At 34.7% G+C, this 20,951-nt stretch overlaps 1 protein-coding gene across 1 annotated transcript in view; it reads left to right on the top strand.

Annotated features, from left to right (window-relative positions):
- Positions 1-14,106: 14,106 nt before the first annotated feature.
- The window catches only part of hs6st1b (heparan sulfate 6-O-sulfotransferase 1b), a 95,378-nt gene continuing 88,533 nt past the window's right edge, over positions 14,107-20,951 (top strand). Inside the window, 1 exon segment of the mRNA NM_001080203.1 lies at positions 14,107-14,627. Within this exon segment, the coding sequence (NP_001073672.1) occupies positions 14,107-14,627 (521 nt within the window).

The following is a 20,951-nucleotide window of genomic DNA, read 5'->3' as shown; positions in this document are numbered from 1 at the left end:
AGTGTATTTGTGTGAATGAGAATGTTTGAGTGTTTCCCAGTGATGAGTTGCAGCTGGAAGGGCATCCGCTGGGTAAAACATATGCTGTATAAGTTAGTGGTTTATTCTGCTGTGGCAACCCCAGGTTAATAAAGGGTCTTAGCCGAAAAGAAAATGAATGAATGAATGAATGAATGTATGCAGTATAATACGTTACTTCCATCCATATTTATCTAATATCCATCTATTTATCCATAAATCATACGTTCTTCTGTCCAACAATGTATCTTCCCATTTGTCTATCTATTATTCGTCTGTCCAACTTTCTGACTTTGACTATCTACTATGTAATCTATCCATTGATCTGTCTAACAACTCATCCATCTGTCCATCCATCCATTCATCTATCCCTGTTTGCTGTATCCATCCTTCTGCCAGTCAAATCTATTATCCTTATATCCATCTTTCCATTCATCCACCTATAGATCTATTCATACATCCTTCTGTCCAACTATCGACTCTCTGAATATCTACTCTGTATCTGTCCATCTGTCTCTATCAATCATCCATCCACACATCTGTCTATCAATCCATCCATCCATTCGTCTGTTCAACTTTCTCACTCTCTGACTATTTACTATGAATCCATCCATCCATCCATCCAATTTATCTGTCTATCAACCGATCCATTCATCCATCTGTCCATCCATCCACCCACAATCCAACCACCAGTTATTCCATCCATCCGTCCGTCCGTCCGTCCGTCCGTCCGTCCGTCCGCCTGTCTGTCTGTCTATCTATCTATCTATCTATCTATCTATCTATCTATCTATCTATCTATCTATCTATCTATCTATCTATCTATCTATCTATCTATCTATCTATCTATCTATCTATCTATCTATCTATCTATCATCTATCTATCTGTCCAATGTTTTTCACTCTCTTACTATCTACTTGTATCCATGCTTCTGGCTGTCAAATATATTATCCTTGCATCCGTCTTTTAATCCATCCATCCATCCATCCATCCATCCATCCATCCATCCATCCATCCATCCATCCATCCATCCATCCATCATTCATCATCCATCCCACCCATATATTTTTCCCATCCAAACATCTGTCCAAATTCCTGACTCTCTGATTATCTACAATGGAACTATTTATCTCTGTCCATCCATCCTTCCACTCATCCGTCCATTCATCTTTCTGTCAATCCATCCATCCGTCCATTCATCTTTCTATCAGTCCATCGATTCATCTTTCTATCCATCTATCCATCCATCCATTTGTTGTTCAGTTATTGTTTCTCTTCATCAACCTTCAGGCTTACAGGCTTTTTGTTTTCTTTCTAAACTTTCAAAAAATTATTTCACTAGTGACGCATTAACAGTTAAAAACAAAATAATATCTTTAATTTTTAATTCATTTCAATTAAACCATGTTAAATTTTCAAATGAAAATAAAAGCCTGATAAAAGCCTGCTTCATTCTGTAGCTCAATTTCAGCAAATTAAGTGTAATTTGCAAGACTTTCTTAAATGTTGTACAACATATATTCATTCACCCCATGTGGCATTATTTGGAAAAACTAAAAATCCTGCCCCTGATTGACTACACTAAAAGGTGAAAGGTGCTCTGCTGTACAGCAAGATTACTGTGTATATAATGTATACAGTACACATTTTAATTTGTGTCCCTTTTTGTGTGAATGTCTGTGCATGTTATTTCATTATCTCCACATGTGAGCCGTTAGAGGTCATTATGGAAGGTATGAATTTAGCAACACTTTGCTTTCACTTGGCTTGACAAGCTACCTTGTCTCTGGAAGGCATGTGGCTTTTTCTAATGTAATTTTGCTTTGCAGCTGTCTTGCTCTCTTACGTCAGCCCTTTGTGCTTCAAAGGCGAAACCACAAAAACTGTGCGACAGGGAAATATGGAAAGAGTTATTTAGCTACAAAGAATCTGTGGCCCAAGGCAAATTCATAATTTTCTCACTGATAAGCAAGAGCCTGTGTCTTTACTCTGATTTCCTTTTATAGCTTTTTAAAAATGTTCCAGTTCCCAGGCACGCTGAGTCAGAGAAGACATTCATTCTCATTTGTCACATTAAATGACCAAACGAATCATGCTGGGGAACATCACAGAACATTTGTAACCCTACAATGGCAATGAAAGTCCATTAAACAAAGAGAAAGGCTTGAATTGTTAAAGTGTTCTGGTCAGATCTGTTGTAGGTTTGCTTGCAAACAAGAAACGTAATATCTTAACCTCAAAATGTGGTTCAAATTTCATGCGTATTGCTTACATATGTAAGATTTATCATGGATTGGGTCATTTATTGTGCCTGGTTAATGAGCAACATTGATCGACCATAAAGTGAGGTGATCCGTGTTTTTCTTTGACGGTAATTCATTCAAATTCATTGACTTGCCAATGGTTTCTCATTCAGGTAATGGATTTATCTGGAGGGCATGTTTCATATCGAAATTGCAAAAAATAGAAATGAATGCTCTATACTGTACTGCACAATGTAATAAGTGATTTACTTTTTTTTTTAAGTGGTAAAACCATTGCCTCAAAATGTCAAGTTGGCTTTACTTAAGTCAATAAACTATTTTTTTAATTATGCACATTTTAGTTAATTTACTTAATAATTTTAAGACAATTATTTCATGGGTTTGACAATGGGACAATGAGTAAACCCATTGTCTTAAAATGATTAAGAAATGAACTACGCTGACCGGCCACTTTATTAGGAACACGTGTCCAACTGCTCGTTAACACAAATTTTTAATTAGCCAATCCCTTGGCAGCAACTCAATGCATTTAGGCATTTAGACATGGTCAAGATGACCTGCTCCATTTCAAACCAGACTGGTTCGAGCCGGCAGAAAGGCAACAGTAACTCAACCATTCGTTACAACTGAGGTTTGCAGAAGAGCATCTCTGAACACACAACACATCCAACCTTGAGGCAGATGGGCTACAGTAGCAGAAGCAGAAGACCACACCGGGTGCCACTCTTGTCAGCTAAGAACAGAAAACTGTGGCTACAATTCACACAGGCTCACCAAAATTGGACAATAGAATATTGGAAAAACTTTGGGCCCATTACTACAAATTGAACATCATGTCAACGCCACATCCTACCTGAGCATTGTTGCTGACCTTGTCCATCTCTTTATGACCAGAGTGTACCCATTTTCTGATCGCTACTTCCATCAGCATAACATGCCATGCCATAAAACACCAATCATCTCAGACTGGTTTCTTAAACATGACAATGAGTTCACTGTACTCAAATGGCCTCCACAGTCACCAGAACTCAATCTAACAGAGCACCTTTGGGATGTGTTGGAATGAGAGATTAGCATCGTGGATGTGCAGCCGATAAGTTTGCAGCAGCTGTCATCAAATTGTCACCCTGGGACTATAAGGTTCTATCTGTGTTCTGAATTATTTTGAGATATTGAGCTTCAAAGTTTTTGCATTCCATACCAAACAGTATGTGTGACATTTGTTTTTTTAAATAAGAAAGTCTTAAAATGAAATCAACTTGTTAAAAAACGTTCAATAATGTAAATAAGTGTGCATTTAATAAGAATATATCAATAACTCAACTTTGACAAAAACGTCTGACAGAATCTTAAAATTCTAAGGTGACGAAATGTCAATAGGGACCAAAATCTTTAAGGAATATTTCCATTACCTTGTTCAGTCTATGCCATGAAAGATTAAGGCAGTTCCGAAGGCAAAAGGGGTCCAACCAGCTACTAGTAAGGTGTACCTAATAAAGTGGCAGATGAGTGTATGTGATGTGAGTCAACTAATTGCTTTTCACAGTACAAATTAACATCTGGTCTCATTGGAAATACTCTAATATGGTTATATTTGCATTTATACAAATACATTTGCATTTCAAATCATTCTCCGTCCACAGAAATTCTAAGCTTCACTTTCTCCCAAAGTGTCTCATCCTTACCTAAACACTGGAAAATTCTAAAATAATCTTACAACTGTAATCTAAACGTTATAAAAGCTCACTGAGATGGTACAGAGACAACAGACATAATCATTTCATTCGTAAATATATCTGCGTTTACAGTTAAGTTGCTTATAACTGCATTTACAATAGAAAATGTTGTGGTTTTGCTATACAATCCTCATATATTTGAAGTCAGAATTATTAGCCCCTTTGAATTATTCGCCCCCTATTTATTTTTTCCCTCAATTTCTGATTAATGGAGAGAAGTTTTCAACACATTTCTAAACATAATAGTTTTAATAACTCATTTCTAATAACTGATTTATTTTCTCTTTGTCAAGATGACAGTAAATAATATTTTACTTGATATTTGTGAAGACACTTCTAAACAGCTTCAAGTGACATTTAAAGGCTTAACTAAATTAATTAGGTTAACTAGGCAGGTTAGGTTAATTAGGCAAGTTATTGTATAACGATGGTTTGTTCTGTAGACAATCTAAAAAAAATAGCTTAAATGGTCTAATAATTTTGTCCTTAAAAATGGCTTTTAAAAAATTTAAAACTGCTTTTATTCTAGCTGAAATAAAACTAATAAGACTTTCTCCAAAAGAAAAAAATATCAGACAAACCGTGAAAATTTCCTTGCTCTGTTAAACGTCATTTGGGATTTTTTTTTTTAAAGGGGGGGTAAAAATTCTGACTTCAGCTGTATATATACAGTTGAAGTCTGTAGTTTGTCTGTAGTTAGTCTGCAGTTGAAGTCTGAAGTTTTAATATCAATTAAGATGAAAAAGCTCAACAAATTTTATTTTAAAAACTGTGTATTAAAAAAATACTATGGGAGTTAATGTCTGTTTTTCCCCAACATTTTCAGTATATCTTGTGTTTAACATAAAATAGCTATAATTTTTTGGTGAACTATCCCTGTAACGCATTACTTAAAACCTCACAATATCAGTACAAAGGTGCAGATGCAATGGTACAGGAAGTGTTTCCTGTTCTGTGCATCAGTATGGTTTGTGCTTTCATTTTTTTTTTTTTTTACGTTTATACTGAGATCTGCTGCTGTTTGAAAGAGCTGTGTGATGTGTGGAGTATCATATAAGGAATGCAGACTTCAGACTTTTTAGTTATATTTAAACATGGAGACATCATACAGAGCAATATTCATAGGCATGAATATTAATGTGGTTGTACTTAAAGGGGTAGTTCACATCCAAAAAAAATTTTGTTAATTTGCTTAAGCCAATAAAGAATTAACGGCAATTTTTAGCTGTACCTGTTATCTTTGGAGTAATCACAAAATGAAAATGACAGTGAGTCAAAAAATAATAGATAAAACATTTACAGTGAAAATAAATGAACACCTGAGGCTTTTTTCTTCAAAGTACTGGTAAGCTGCTCTCTTGCTTTTTGTGAATAACAGAGAAACACGGTTTTAGCAAAGAATTTTCCTAACTATTGCATTAAAGGTGGGGGGGGGGGGGACTCATCTACGATAACCTGAGGGTGAATAAATGAACAACAATTATTATTTTTTAGTTAAACTTTCCTTTTAAATGTTTACAAATTACCTTCTGCTGTTAAATGAAGCCTCTGAATCTTAATAAGGAAAGATTACCATTCTGTTCCGAATTGAGTTTAGGTTTTTGCCATGAAAGCAGATAGTATTTATTAGCACGGGTATTATTTAAAGTCTGTCAGCCTTGATAGATACTGTACAGGTATTTGACCTCCAAAGTCATTCAGCGGTCACACAGTCCCCTTTGTGCCATTTCTGTTATTAGAGATCACTCAGATCTTTAAGATCATATAAACTAGAAGTTCCAAGAGTTCAGTCAAAGCAGGGTGAATCAGCTTTCAACAACTTCGCCCCCTGCATTTCTGGAAACAGCTTCCAGAAATGATCAGATGTGCTCCAACATTAGGCACATACAAATCGAGACTGAAACATCTGTTTAGCTGTGCCTTTAATGAATGAGCACTGTGCTGCGTCCGACAGATCGCACTATTATGTTTTTCTTTTTTTTTTCATTATCTTACAACCTATTTTAACACTTTTTTATCTGTTTTATCTGTTTTTTATTCTTATTTTTAAAATTCTTATTATTTGTTTTTATTTTCTTACACTTGTCTCTTTTGTTCCTGTTTATGTAAAGCACTTAAAATTGCCACTATGTATGAAATGTGCCTTGCCTTGCCTTATTAAAATTTTACACATGGGCGATGACATTACCAGGCACCCGATGTGGGGGGGCTGTGGGACCGCCGAATGATCTACAAATATTACTTTAATATCTCAAAAACCAAAAGAGCACAAAGTAATATTTTTGTTGCACAAACAGAGCACAAACGGATTTGCCATACATACTGTAAAAAAATGACCGTAATTTTACTAGGAAAAAACTGTAAAACTGCAAAAATAATCTGCAATCTGGTTAATAGTGTGCCTACCTAATATATACGGTTAATATCTGTAAATTGACTTTCCCTGAATTTGCTGCATGACACTTTACTTTTTATATTTGTTGACTGCTATAGTCCTTTTTTAGTCTTTTTCTCAGCAGTGATGTACATTAGAGTTTTGAGTTACATCAAATGTTGATAAATAATCTGCATATTAATATGATTCTCTGCTCCTGACAAAAGTTTTTTGTGATGGGCTTTAGTTCATCATATGACTTTCTCATCAGCACTTGTGATCGTGTTTTTGTAACAAAATTTGTGATGTGTAGATATTATTACTTTAAAAAGTGTGTATTCATTCATTCTTTCATTTTCTTGTCGGCTTAGTCCCTTTCGTAATCCAGGGTCGCCACCGCGGAATTAACTGCCAACTTATCTAGCACGTTTTTAGGTAGCGGATGCCCTTCCAGCCGCAACTCATCTCTGGGAAAAAAGCGTGTATAATACAAAAAAATAGTGAAATAGAGAAGTTTACTGTAAAATTCAGAGCATTATTTTATGATTTCTACTTTTTTTTTCATTATTTAGAGCATTTATATGCAGAAAAAAACAATAATATAACCCTTCTATGATTTTTTTAAACCTTTTAATTACCATGTTTTAGACATTACACATGTACATGTTTATAAAGGTACAGTCAGATATAACCACCATTTTTAAGGTTTGAAAAGCTTTGATTGATCATATGACATTCTCATCATCACCTGCAATCGTGGTTTTGTGTAAATATTCATACTTCATACTGTACATAATACTAAAAAGTAATGAAATACGGTAGTTTACTGTTAAAATTTAGAGCATTATTTTATGATTTCTACCATATATACATTTTTTATATATTTTCATTATTTAGAGCAGTGTTTCTCAACTGGTGGGTCACATAGCGGGAACATTTTCAGTGGGTAGCAGAGTGTGTGGTCAAAAAAACAACAATTGTTGTGAGAACAACTGTACCGTTTGAAATGTGAAACTTCATTTACACTGTAATTTTAGCAACAAATATGTCGAAGCGCAAGTACGACCCCGAATATGAAAAGTATGGATTTACATATATTGACAACAAAAAATTCTTAAAACCTCAATGTGTCATAAGTAGTGATGTGCTCTCACAAGAGCACTTTTAGAAACCAAACATTTGTCATTTTTACTTTGTAATATTTCTGTAATTTTAGACATTTTGTTAAATGACAATAATAAAATATTGTTTATTCGTAAGTCTTGGTGATTTTCTTATAATTTATCTGTCACTACTTGTGTATGTTAACAAATAAATACAAATTAATTATAATTTCTAAAATTATATTTCAGTTCCTAAAATTTTGGGTCGCGGGTTGATGACCATGTAAAAATGTGAGTCCCATGGCCAAACCAGTTGGGAACCACTGATTTAGAGCATTTATTTGCAGAAAAGTTCAATAATATAATCATTCTATGTTTTGTTTAAACCTTTTAATTATCATATGTTTTAGACATTACACATATGTTTATAAAAGTAGAGTCAGATAAATAAATGCCATTTTTAAGGTTTGAAAAGCTTTGGTTCATCATGAATTTATCATCAACACCTGCAATCGTGTTTTGGTCTTTGTAGCAAAAGTTGTGATGTGTAGATATTGATACTTCAAAAAAGTGTATAAAATACTAAAAATAATGAAATACGGTAGTTTACTGTAAAATTTAGAGCATTATTTTATGATTTCTACCATATATATATTTTCATTTTTCATTATTTAGAGCATTTATATGCAGAAAATAACAATAATATAACCATTCTCTGTTTTTTAAACCTTTTAATTACCATATGTTTTAGATATTAAACATGCGTATAGATATGTTTATGAAAGTACAGTCAGATATATAATCCCCATTTTTAAGATTTGAAAAGCTTTGGTTCATCATATGAATTTCTCATCAACACCTGCAGTCGTGTTTTTGTCTTTGTAACAAAAGTTTTGATGTGTAGATATTCATACTTAAAAAAGTTTCTATAATACTAAAATTAATGAAATACGGTAGTTTACTGTAAAAATGTAGAGCATTATATTATCATTTCTACCATATTTTTTATGGTAATGTTCTGGCAACCACAGCTGCAGGTTTTTCACTAGATTTTTCATTTTTTAAACAGTATATTTTATAAACTACTAATAACGAATATGTATATCATTATTTAAAGCATTTATATGCAGAAAACGACAATAATATAACCGTTCTTTGTTTTTTTTAACCTTTTATTTACCATATGTTTTACACAATAGACATGTGGATATACATGTGTTTATAAAAGTACAGTCAGATATATGACCGCAATTTTTAAGGTTTGAAAAGAAAAATATTGTACGCAAAATGTTTATATACACACAGTTTGGTATAGATCTGTAGTTTAAAAAAATACCTCATTTAATCTGATAAATGAATCCATCTGTATTACAAGTCAAACACAATTACAAAACAATACAAAAACATGAACAATCATCTTACACAACATTCTTTTCCCAACTAAGATGCTCTTTTTTCTGTATTTTTTTCATAATGACCCTCTCTTCTTTGGGTCAGACTGTAAGATCAGCGGTCAATCAGGAGAATAATTAAATGCAGTTTAACTTGGAGTTGGGTTACGGTGTCCTTGCTCATTATAGGAACTTGAACCACTTTCTTGCTTCAGCGCTTTCACCCCCTGAAGGCAAATAACTGAGGTTGAAGTCAGGGACGCGCAGACAATGTTCAGAGCAAGGCCAAGTTAAGACGTGATGAATTACACCAACAGCGCCAATTGTCAATCTCGGGTCCTTCTTAAAATACATTTAATTAAATTAGTTCTTGATCTCTCAGGTGCTCACTGGGTTTCCATGAATTAAAAGAATGACCTGTATAATAGTCATACTGGTTCTGGTAGTATTATGAAATTCCTATTGAAGAAGGATGGGAAAATGGAAATATAATTATAATGCAGGAGCCTGGATGAGCTCAGATCACTGGACATCGGATGTCTATGGAAACTCAATTAACGGCTATATTGTGCCTGGAGATTGAAGATGAATGTAGTTTGCACAATCAATATTAGACATTATCTCTCAGGATACTGGCAGTTTTCACAAATTAGATTACTGAGGGAAATGACTTCCTATTGGTCAGATGGTCAGTATATAATACACTGTAAAACCCAACAGTCAACTTTATCAAATGAAATGATTGTAGTTAACTCAAAATTTACTGAAAGTTAATTCTACTCATTTCAAAAGAGTTTTGAACTCAGTTTTAAAGGTAATTCGTTATTTAAATACCTTATTACTTTAGCTTAAATGGAGTACAATTATTTTTTAACTCAAAAGGTTCGGTTTCCTCAAATGGTTTGAATTGTCTTAACTTATTGGGTTTTACAGTACTCAGTTGATTTGAGTTCTCTTAATTTATTGGGTTTTACTGTGCTCAAATTACTTCATTTACTCAAATGGATTAAGTTTACAGTACCCATTTAGTTTAGTTTTTGAACTTAAATGGTTTATTGCAATCGGTTTCCTCAAACGGTTTAAGTTAGCATAACTTTTTGGTGCCACCTTCCCCAATTCCGTAACCCATTCTTTAAATAATGGTTGACATCCTGAATGCCATTCTCTCATACTGATTTGTTTTCCAATCATAATTTGAATCCACTCAGACATTTTCACACCAAACCCTAACATGAACAAGTCTCCCAGTACATATATGTAAAAATATACTGTAATTAAATCAGTTTTTAACTTTTTTTTCTAGCATCTGGGGTGCTGTTAAATTACGGCTGTTAAATTACAGAAATGTACCCTAAAATATCGAGTGTTAAATGACAGAAATTCGCCGGAAATTTAAATTGAAGGAAATTTCTGGAATTTACTGTGTGTTATTTTACAGTAAATTTTGTAATTTAACAGCCATTATTTTACTTTTTTTCTGGCACCCCAGCTGCACTGTAACAAATGCCTGTAAATTACAGCATTTTTTACAGCAGCTGACTGTTTTTCTAACAATACAGGATTTTGCTGTAAAATTGTGATTTCTGCGATAAAGTGACAGATTAACTGAAGGATGCAGGATACTGCTGTAAATTTCAAATTTTTCGAGGCATTATAGGATATTCAATGGTCAAGGCGTGAGAATGATTCACGTCTGTGGTAAGTGTATTCTTTCTTTTTTTATTGATTTTGTTTCCATCAAAATGCTGTAAATTGAATTACAGCACTGCTGCTGTTAAAAATACAGTAACTGGCTGGCAACCCTGCTGTCAGCTGTTTACGGTAAAATCTACAGGGAATTATTTGCAGTGTGTATATTTCATAACAAAATGAAAAGCAGCATCCAGAAACATTCTGAATGTAACTGTGCACTTTAACCCAGAAGTCCTGTAGTTTAGAACAGGACCACAGGACATGCATCAAGTCTCCTTCTTCACTCTTATATCTTCGGCATTCAACAGAGTTCTTTAACCTAAATCTGGAAAGCCTATTCGGAGTCCAAAAAAAAAAAAAATTCAAAATTTGTAATTGTTTTAAAAGATCCTTTATTTTTAAGAGTGTTTGTGAATTATAATGAACTAAAACTAAAACTTTTATAAAAAATAAAAAAATTGTACCTGCTTTTTAAAAAAAAAAAAAAAGTATCTTATAAAACTATATTTATTGATGAATGGTTCTTTAATAATGTATTACGAAACCTGTTTGGAAATAATAGTTGTTATTATTGCAATGTAAAACCCAATAAGTTATGATAACTTAAACTATTCGAGGAAACCAATTGCAACAGACCATTTAAGTTCAAAAACTAATCCTAATGAGTACTATGAACCTAATCCATTTGAGTACACGAAGCAATTTGACTACTGGAAAACCCAATAAGTTAAGGCAACTCAAACTGTTTGAGGAAACCGATTGCAACAAACCATTTGAGTTAAAAAAACTGATATATACGAGTACTGTGAACTTACTCTGTTAATAAGCTATTAATTAACTCATTACCTTCAACACTGACTTTAAAACTCTTTTTAAATGAGTAGAATTAACTTTAAGTATATTTTGATTTAACAACATTTATTTTATTTAATACATTTGGGTTTTAAAGTGTATTAACAGTGACAGATAAATCAAAATATGCTTTCACCTCCCTCCATATTCTTTTATGCATGATTTGGAAAGCATAAAGTGATGCGATGGCTCTAACACAGAAAATATTTCATTTATTGGCTAATGGACTCTCTCACACAGAAAAACATTGCTGATTGCTTCATTGAAGTGACGAGGGAAAAGTTCACCACTGTATTATCAACAAATACACCCGAGATCAAGAGATTCATTTTAGCCGAGCTGACATAAATGGGGAAATTTTTCACAAATAGGAAGTCAGCTGAACTGTAGAGTCAGGCCGACACTAAAGGTGTGTTTAAAGCTCATAAAATCATTAGTGTCAGAGTTAAAAGGGGTTGAGGTCAGGCCTCCTACTGAAATTCTAAACTGACAAATGGAGCAGGAACATGACTAAATGACTACGGGGAAAAATTGAAGGCAAAGCAGATTGTAATGGAACATCACTCAAAATCTGTACAGGATCTATGTGAGTTCGCCCACAGTCACGACAGCCACATATAACATGAAACAGGCTTACTTTAAGCCTTATTGTCATAGTGTTCAGAAATGAAAAATGTAATACCTAAACATATTGCTTTACTTGCACTTAGGCTTAAATTCAAAAGCCCCAGAGGTTAAAAAGCTTTGCTGTGTCACAAATCAGCAATGTCTGTCAATCACTGCTTGTGCTTTAGATGGACTTTAAAAATAAAGCCTAAATGTTAGAACTGTATGATTTAATTGTAACATACAATGTCAAAGTTTTAGCCTTTTATTAAACTGAAATGTCAACTTTAGTTATTTTGCCATGCAAGTTTACTACAAATACATACATATTTTATTAATTTTTCAACAGTTGTTATATATATAAAGGAATTTCACAACATTTGTCAGCCCTCATATCTTTCAGTGTCGCCCTCTATCAGCTCTGAGTGGATTCGCGGCACCAACTCTTAAATCTCCTCAATTACTACAGGGTTGATGTTTTGGTTCTCGTACAAAAGTTTAGTTCTCAGTGCGCTGGCATGAAGCCAAATAAATATTTTTGTTAACTTGCGAGTTCATTCATTCATTCATTTTCTTGTCGGGTTAGTCTCTATACATTAATCTGGAGACGCTACAGCGGAATGAACTGCCAACTTATCCAGCAAATGTTTTTTACGCAGCGGATGCCCTTCCAGCTGCAACCCTTCACAGGAAAACATCTATACACACTCATTCACACACACACACACACTTGTACACGACGGACAATTTTTATCATACACAATTCACCTATCCCACGTCTTTGGTCTTGTGGGGGAAACCGGAGCACATGAAGGAAACCCATGCAAACTCCACACAGAAACGCCAACTGACCCAGCCGAGGCTCAAACCAGCGATCTTGCTGTGAGGTGAATGTGCTACCCACTACGCCACCGCATCGCCTTGTAAGTTCACCATAAAACAAGTAATTATTTATAAGAACCTGGCTTGTGAAAAAAATAATAATAAGAAGAAGCTTGGTGGAAATGCATTATTTTCATTATTTATTGCATTTATTTATCAATCAAATCTGGAAATTTTAAATGTATATTAATCATTATATGTATAAAGGAAAAGACTAAGCCATTTAATACATGTTTACATTTATTTTTACTTCACATGCATTAAAAACAGACAAGCTTTATGGCAAATAAAAGTCAATGGCGGAAATTAGAATGTAATATGTAAAATATATGTAAAAATAAAAAAATGTAAAATGACAGGTATTCAGACACCGAGAATGTTAGAAGACAAAATACACGAAGACTCTATTGAAAATAACTGACACAACGAAATAAGAGACAAATACAGGGTGATACATACAACCAAACATGAACTATTGCAACAGGAACTAAAACTCAAGTAACAATGTGATGAACTAAAAATAGCATAAACGTGATATAGCCTACGTGACATACGTGATGTATCTATAATATAACTGTTGAATTGATTCCTTATACATCTAATTGTACATTCATAGTTGCTAAAAGCAGAAAAAACACCACACAATCCAAAAATATATTTTAGTTTCTTTAAGTTTTTTTTGTTTACTCGAAATTGTTGGTGCTTTTTATGTGGACCATGAGACAAGTCAAATGTCTGGCATCAAAAATAAACTAAAACCACAACCAGGAAACAAACAAAAAAAAATCACCGCAGGCGTGCACTACAAACAACGTATTCACAGCCCCTTCTTCACAGTTACTAGTGTGAGCTTGATGTGTGTGCGGGGGAAAGTGGGTGTCGCTGTGTATAATAATTATACGAGACAAGGGAGGTATTTTCTGACGGGTGGCTTCACACAGAAGACTCGACAACTCGAGCTCGGAGAACTGCAGCGCCTTCACCCGCAATAAGCGTCCCGTGAACAGATTCCAACTGGATTTTTGACAGGGGGAGCAGTCGAAATGTGGATATAATGAGTCCAAACACACACTATCTCAAAAGCCTGAACTCTTAAGTGGACCTAAGATGATTTGTCAACGGAGAGACGAGAAGGGTGCAAGGCACCGCAGAAGCACCGCGGACTGTTGTCTGAGAAATGATAACAAATGAACGACACGGAAAGGAACATGGTTGAAAGGACCAGTAAATTTCTATTGATCGTGGTCGGATCGGTCTTCTTCATGCTGATTTTGTACCAGTACGTGGCGCCCGGGGTGATAAACTTCGGCTCCCCGCACGGGTACCTTCTCGGCGAAGAGGATATGACCATTTTCCCCACTCCGGATCCGCACTATGTGAAAAAGTACTACTTCCCTATTAAAGATCTCGAGCGCAAGATTGATTTCGAAATCAAGGGGGAAGACGTGATTGTGTTTCTTCACATCCAAAAAACCGGTGGGACCACCTTCGGGAGGCATCTGGTCCAAAATGTTCGCTTGGAGCTTCCCTGCGATTGTAGACCGGGCCAGAAGAAGTGTACTTGCTACCGTCCGAACCGAAAGGAAACCTGGCTGTTCTCTCGGTTCTCCACCGGCTGGAGCTGCGGCTTACACGCGGACTGGACCGAGCTTACCAACTGCGTCCCGGGAGTTCTCAACAAAAGAGAGAGCAAGTCGAAAAAAATGAGGTGAGTTTGTTTATTTGTTTGACCCTGCGAGTTTGCCTGGAAATCTAGAGGGTTTCAAAACAACGTCGCGAGGAGTTTGGCCGAGTGTGTCAAACTCTCACACACTGGCTTTGTTGTTGCATATATTGATAACATTAGAATTTTAAACTATTGTGTGTAAAAAATCGCCTCAGTAGCCTACGTTAAATCTCCAGACTGTCTGAATTGGTTCTAGCGGAGAAACCGGTTAAAGCTAAATCTTTCATTATTACTTTTAATTACAAATCAAGCTCACACAACCTTTGGAAAGAATTTGAATCATTAAGGAATTTGTGCTATTGTAGGATTTAGCTGTTTTCCCCCATATGATATGTTGTTTCTTACCTATCTATCTATCTATCTATCTATCTATCTATCTATCTATCTATCTATCTATCTATCTATCTATCTATCTATCTATCTATCTATCTATCTATCTATCTATCGTATCTACTGTATCTATCTATCCATCCTGCTTCGGGTTGGATGGGGATCCCTTTCAGTTTCATAGCAGTTATGCAAGAAAAGTCAACTAAATTATTCCACAAATTTACATTTTGAGAATATGATATATAAGTAATTTTTTAAGTTTAGAAAAACAACACATTTTCACTTTATCAGACAAACATTAAGTGTTTACAAGTTATTATTTTTCCACAATTTAATTAGTAAAAAAATTAAACATTTGTACATTGTAAAATGACTGGGTTCAGTCAGGTTGGCTAATATTTATATTTTTAAACTATATACTTTTAGGCATTTATTTTAAATAGTTTCATCAGTTAACTGGACGAAAACATGCAAGACTGGTCTGCCGACTGATCTGTCAGTTGTCCTTAATGTTGTGGTCAGACCCATGGGTGTAGAATTGGCATGGACGGAGGGGACATGTCCCCACCAATATCCATCTATTACTGAAATGTCCCTACCAATAATTGAATCGACTTCAAAATAATATAATAATGTTCCGTCACCCCTTAGTAACCTACACATGCAAAAAGTCAAGTTCACTCCGAGTTCACTGTAATACTATTAACCAAGGCTGTGCAATTAATCGAAATTCACATTTGATTTTGGCCTCCATGATCATGAGAAGCTATAATCAAGATAAAACAGTTAAATTGCACTAAATTTCCCTAGATCCATACCTCCTCAAAGCCTGACTGCAGTACAATCTTGTAGATTGACTTTTGCAGCATGTACCGTGGTTGGTTTTTGTATTGTTGAGTGTTTATTTTATATTATTAAGTACTTTAATTATATTTTTTAAAAGCGCGAAGCAGAATTTTTGCTGTTCAGTGCAGCTCTAATGATGTATGTCCCCACCAATGTCAAGAGCAAATCTAAGCCCTTGGTCACACCACACAATATCAGCCTGTTTTTGTCACAATCTGTTTGATGTAAGTTATAGCACAGATTCATAATTGACAATGTGTGACCGGATGAACAAATTTATTGTTTTTAAAAGTTATCAGTATCAGTTCAGTATGAAAATACATCATAATCTAATAATGAAATTATGGGTTTTCCTCTGGTTGATCCACTTCTGCTACGATAAGGGGGTTTTGATCAGTGCCTTCCATGCAACACGACACATTACACACACAGCAGATGCTTACATTACAAGAGATTGTTATAAAGAGAAAACAAGATGAGTTACTGATAACATAAACAACATAAATGTCCACATTGGTTCATCCATAGTTTTATCCTGTGAAGTGGAACAGCTTATGCCAGCGATATGGGTTTCTAAGGAATGATGATGTTTATGGATTAGTATACCTCACAGTACGATCGCCACACTATTCAATTCCCCTGAAGTTAATGTCTTAGTGGCTTCAGGTTAGAACCCAAAAATGAATCTTATGATGTCATAGTTGGTGCAAAATAACAATCTGAGCGTTCTCTTACCACATCTGATTGTAGCGACCATGCATGGTGATTTAGTGAAAACTCTGGTTTTGTTTTATGCAGCGCTTGAACCTACAACCTTTCATAACTTCTAACCACTAAACTACATCACCCCTATTTCTATCGCATACGTCATTTCTCCAAGTTGACCGCAAAATGAAGTGGCTCGATTGTGTTTATTGTCTCAACGAGCAGAAAACCAAAGCAGTTTCTGTTTATACACAAGGAAGCTCTCCAGCTGTGTAACCAGATAACTAGTCAGACGCACAGCAGGGTGTGTTTTAGCAGGCCTGCAGGGAGAGCTGAAATAACATGCTGATATCTTTGCCGTTCCGGACAAGTTAAAGGCTTCTTTCATGACTTTCTCTCAGCGTTTGAAAAACGCCGGCGCTAAATGTGATAATGGACACCGTGACTCATGTTTCAGAGTTACAAAGTGCAAAAAGACATCCTAGAACTTGCCTTTACCTTTCACTTTCCCAGGTGCGTTTCTAGGAGTTTTCTGACTCTGCCTGGGGAATTTTGCCGAATGGCTTAGCAGCATTCCAGTATACGTATTAGCAAATGACCAGTTAACCTCTTAAACCTCTAATTGACATAATGGTGTTGTAAAATGTGCACTTTTTTCAGCGCAGATGTTTTCAGATTCACAGGTATGAACTCCCACTTTTTGCCAGCTACATGCAAGCTTGATGAGAACTGGAAATTGCATGGATGGTTATGTCTAATCACTCAGAAAGCGGGTTTAAAAGCTGGTCCAGCTAGCCTAATAGGTATCCCGCTGGCACAAGTGCATCGGACATGCCTTGGCGCTCAGGCCTAAGTGACTCGCACTACCAAGTGAGTCTTTACTGGCTGATCTCAATGAGCCCACACCGTCAGACAGGGATGCACTTAAATACGCAGAGCTCCGTTCACACTCCCCTGCTGTTGACGTGTTTTCAAGATGGAATCACCATGTGTTCAGTGACTACAAAGTGCTTCTTTCTGCACCGTTTGCTAGTTATGAGTGACCCTGCGGGAGAAGTTGTTGAGGGTAAAATCTAAAAGTTTTGCTAAAATAGTCTGAAAATATATATATTTACATGCTAAAAATAGATATTTTGATTGGAATAAATGTTAAGTTAGTATTATATGCATGTTATTAGGCAGTAATTAATATTAATTTATGTGTTGGTTCAAATGTATTGGATATTTAATTGTTTGTGCTGATTTCCTCGCTGTTCTTTTTCATTTAGATTATTGTTGCTGCCATCGAATGTCCCTGTGAATAAATATATGCATTTACATGGCATGCTAACACATACTTTTTGATGGGGAAACCTATTATCCTAGTATTATATCAGGGTGTCCGTGGGGCCTTAAAAGTTTTAAAAGTTGATAAATCAATGTAGAGATAAGGCTCTTAAAAACGATTAAAAAGTCTTAAATGCTATTTTGCAAGGTATTCAATTTTATATCATTTTTGATTATGCAATGTATGGTTGTATGCTAAAGTTAAATTAAATCTGTGAATATCAGGATGCTGTGTAGTTTATGAAATCAATAAAATCCTGTGTTGTTTATTCAGTATATAAATAACGTTATACTTTTGGATAAGTTTCTTACATTAATTTTTAGTAAATACTGTAAGTTAAAATCTCACCAGTGTTTCCGGTTGAAACCTAAAGTGGTTATAAAGTCTTAAAATGTATGAAAAGAGTTTTATAAAGGTCTTAAAAGGTCTTGCTTTCACTCTCTGATTCCTGTATATATGTGGTATTATACAGTTGTCAGTTTTAATTAATCTGTTATGGTTAAAATAGTTTTGTATATTCATTTAATTGTTCATGCTTATTTCCTCATTTCTTTTTTTTTTGTTCAATTACTGTTGCTGCTATTTAAAGTCATTGTTAAGAAAAACTTTTTTTCCAAAAATCTCACCACTTTTAACTTGATCAGGATTAATAAACCATTATTTTATTTATTTATTTAACAAGTTTTGTACAGTAATTATGCTCATACAAGTGAGAGATTTTTGAATGAAGGGTGCATTACTTGATTTTAAAATAACTGAAGGAAACACACACTATCTACTATCTATGATCATTTATTGAACATCAACGTTAAACAACTGAAATTGCCTGAAACCAACAGCCACGTTTTTCCTATAAAAAGTGAAAATAATTAACTTGCACTTTTGGAAACAAAATTAAATATATATAAAAAAAAAATTATATTAAAAGTAGAAAATAAGCAGTATCTCTTCTAAATAAAATAGCTTGTGTATATCCTGTAAATAATAATTTAAATGGTGCATTTCTTGAATCTCCTGTAAGCAAATATTTTAATGTAAACAATAGTTTTATTCCAATGAAAAAAATGCCCTCTCTGTACAGTTTCCAATCATCGTCAATGTAGTGCTAAATTTTCGACGTATAGCTATATTTTTTGAGAGGTGCATGGATATTCTACCACATGAAGGCTGTGCCAAACCATACCCATATGTTCAATGCAGAACCATTAAGTAGCCTAACAGAGCGGGGTCACATGACTCCACACGCGGTAGAGAAAGTAACTGAAAAATTGGACCTGGAAAAATTAGATCAATTGTAGGTTCTGAATGTCAAGTTATTAGATTAATTGCCCAGCCCTAGTTGTGATTTATATGAGAAATGTTTAAAGAACTAAATAAAAATTTAAATATTATTTCTGTATTTTTTGGTAGCACATGTTAATGCATTAACTATTATTAAGCAATTCGGTGCTTTAGCTTAGTGCTAATTAATAAAATGCAGCCATTAAGTGTTCGCTCAGTCCATTAAATAATATTAACTGATACATTTGTAATATTTAACTTAGTTAAAATGAACATTATCTAAAATTAATAAAAGTTTTAGAACTATATTTCCAGCTAAGAGAGTTTATAGATACTAAACCATTCTACACCATTTAAGAAAAAACATACCATACTTAAACATATTTAAAATGTCAATCTATAGAATATAGTGTAGAGTTTTTATTAGTCGTTTATTGACAAAAATGTTAAACACATTATTAGTTCAAGCTGCAAAAATCAGTCCAAGGCACTTGAAAAATGCGGAAAAAATATTAAAAAGCCTTTATTAATAATATTTTTTCCACATTTTTCGAGTGCCTTGGACTGAGTTTTGTTGTTTATTCTGATGAATCCCTTACCGGAAGAGCACCTACACATTATTTACCCCTGAGCACTTATTGTTTGATTTCGGATATTATTCATTTGTTTGTATTCACCAGATTTACATATAAACTGCATCAGTGAATATCCAGTGTTGTATCAATCCTCAGTATCTTTTCATGAAACTAAGTAATTTTGTTACAGGATTTTTTTTTTAACTCGATCAACACAGTTTTCAATCATTCATCTCTAGTAGGTGCCTGACTATTGATTGTTCTAGCAACTGAGGCCCCGTTTACACTAGTGCGTTTTAGTTTTAAAACGGCGTTTTAGAATGAAAACGATCCGCGTCCACACTCGCGTTTCACCCAGTGTTTCTGAACTGCTCTCCGTCCACACCAAAACGCTGAAAACGCACATCATGTGACCACACACACACACACACTCTCAGGCAAGCGCTGCAGCCAATCTACCCAGATGAGAGCTGTGCTAGTCGGACTTCTCATCAAGCATCTCCCGCTGGATCTAACCTCACTATATTTATTAAACGGAATATTTCTTTCATCTTGTTGTCTTTATTTAACGACATATTCATTGGACATTGGAATCTATTACTTGTTCTCAGGTAACGTGTTTTGGCTAAGCGCAAAGATAAGTTAATGATTAATGAGCACGTACATTCTGTATATTGACTGATCGCTTGCCTTTATTTCCTATAATGTATAAACTTATTGTATGTTACACTTTTATAATGGCCATTATCGATTAAAACTGATATTCAGCAAAGAGAGGGTGTGTTTCGTATTTTCACTGAAATTAAAAGGAGGCAGTTGTTGTAGGCTCCGTTTTGTTATAAATATGCACACAGTGAAGATGACGCTCATATTTGCAGCACGGCGCCTCAACATTTTTGCTGTCTGTTTAGTTGTTAATATTAAAATGAAAATAGGCAGTTCCTTAAATCATGTTTACATTTTATTGTTGAGAAAGTAAAACAACGTAGCCAGGGTGATGTGAATGAAGTTATAAAGTACACTGTTCCCTTTGAAGATTTACCCGTGTCCTCGGTATAGTCTGTTTTCCATATCAAACTGAGAAGAAGAGACTGCAGCCATGATCAAACTTGCGAAGTTTTAACTTACACGGAGAAGATGCAGGACTGAACTGTGCGTGTTAGGCTACTTAATATTCAGGAAAAGCCCCAATCAGAGAGGCGAATGTCTGCAGCCCCGCCTCCGTTTTCAAATGTCTCCGTT

This window comes from Danio rerio, chromosome 24, assembly GCF_052040795.2.
Source record: "Danio rerio strain M-AB ecotype USA chromosome 24, GRCz13ab, whole genome shotgun sequence".
Lineage (NCBI taxonomy): Eukaryota > Metazoa > Chordata > Actinopteri > Cypriniformes > Danionidae > Danio > Danio rerio.
Note: the sequence above shows the minus strand (reverse complement) of the source record. Positions and strands in the feature narration are given on the sequence as shown.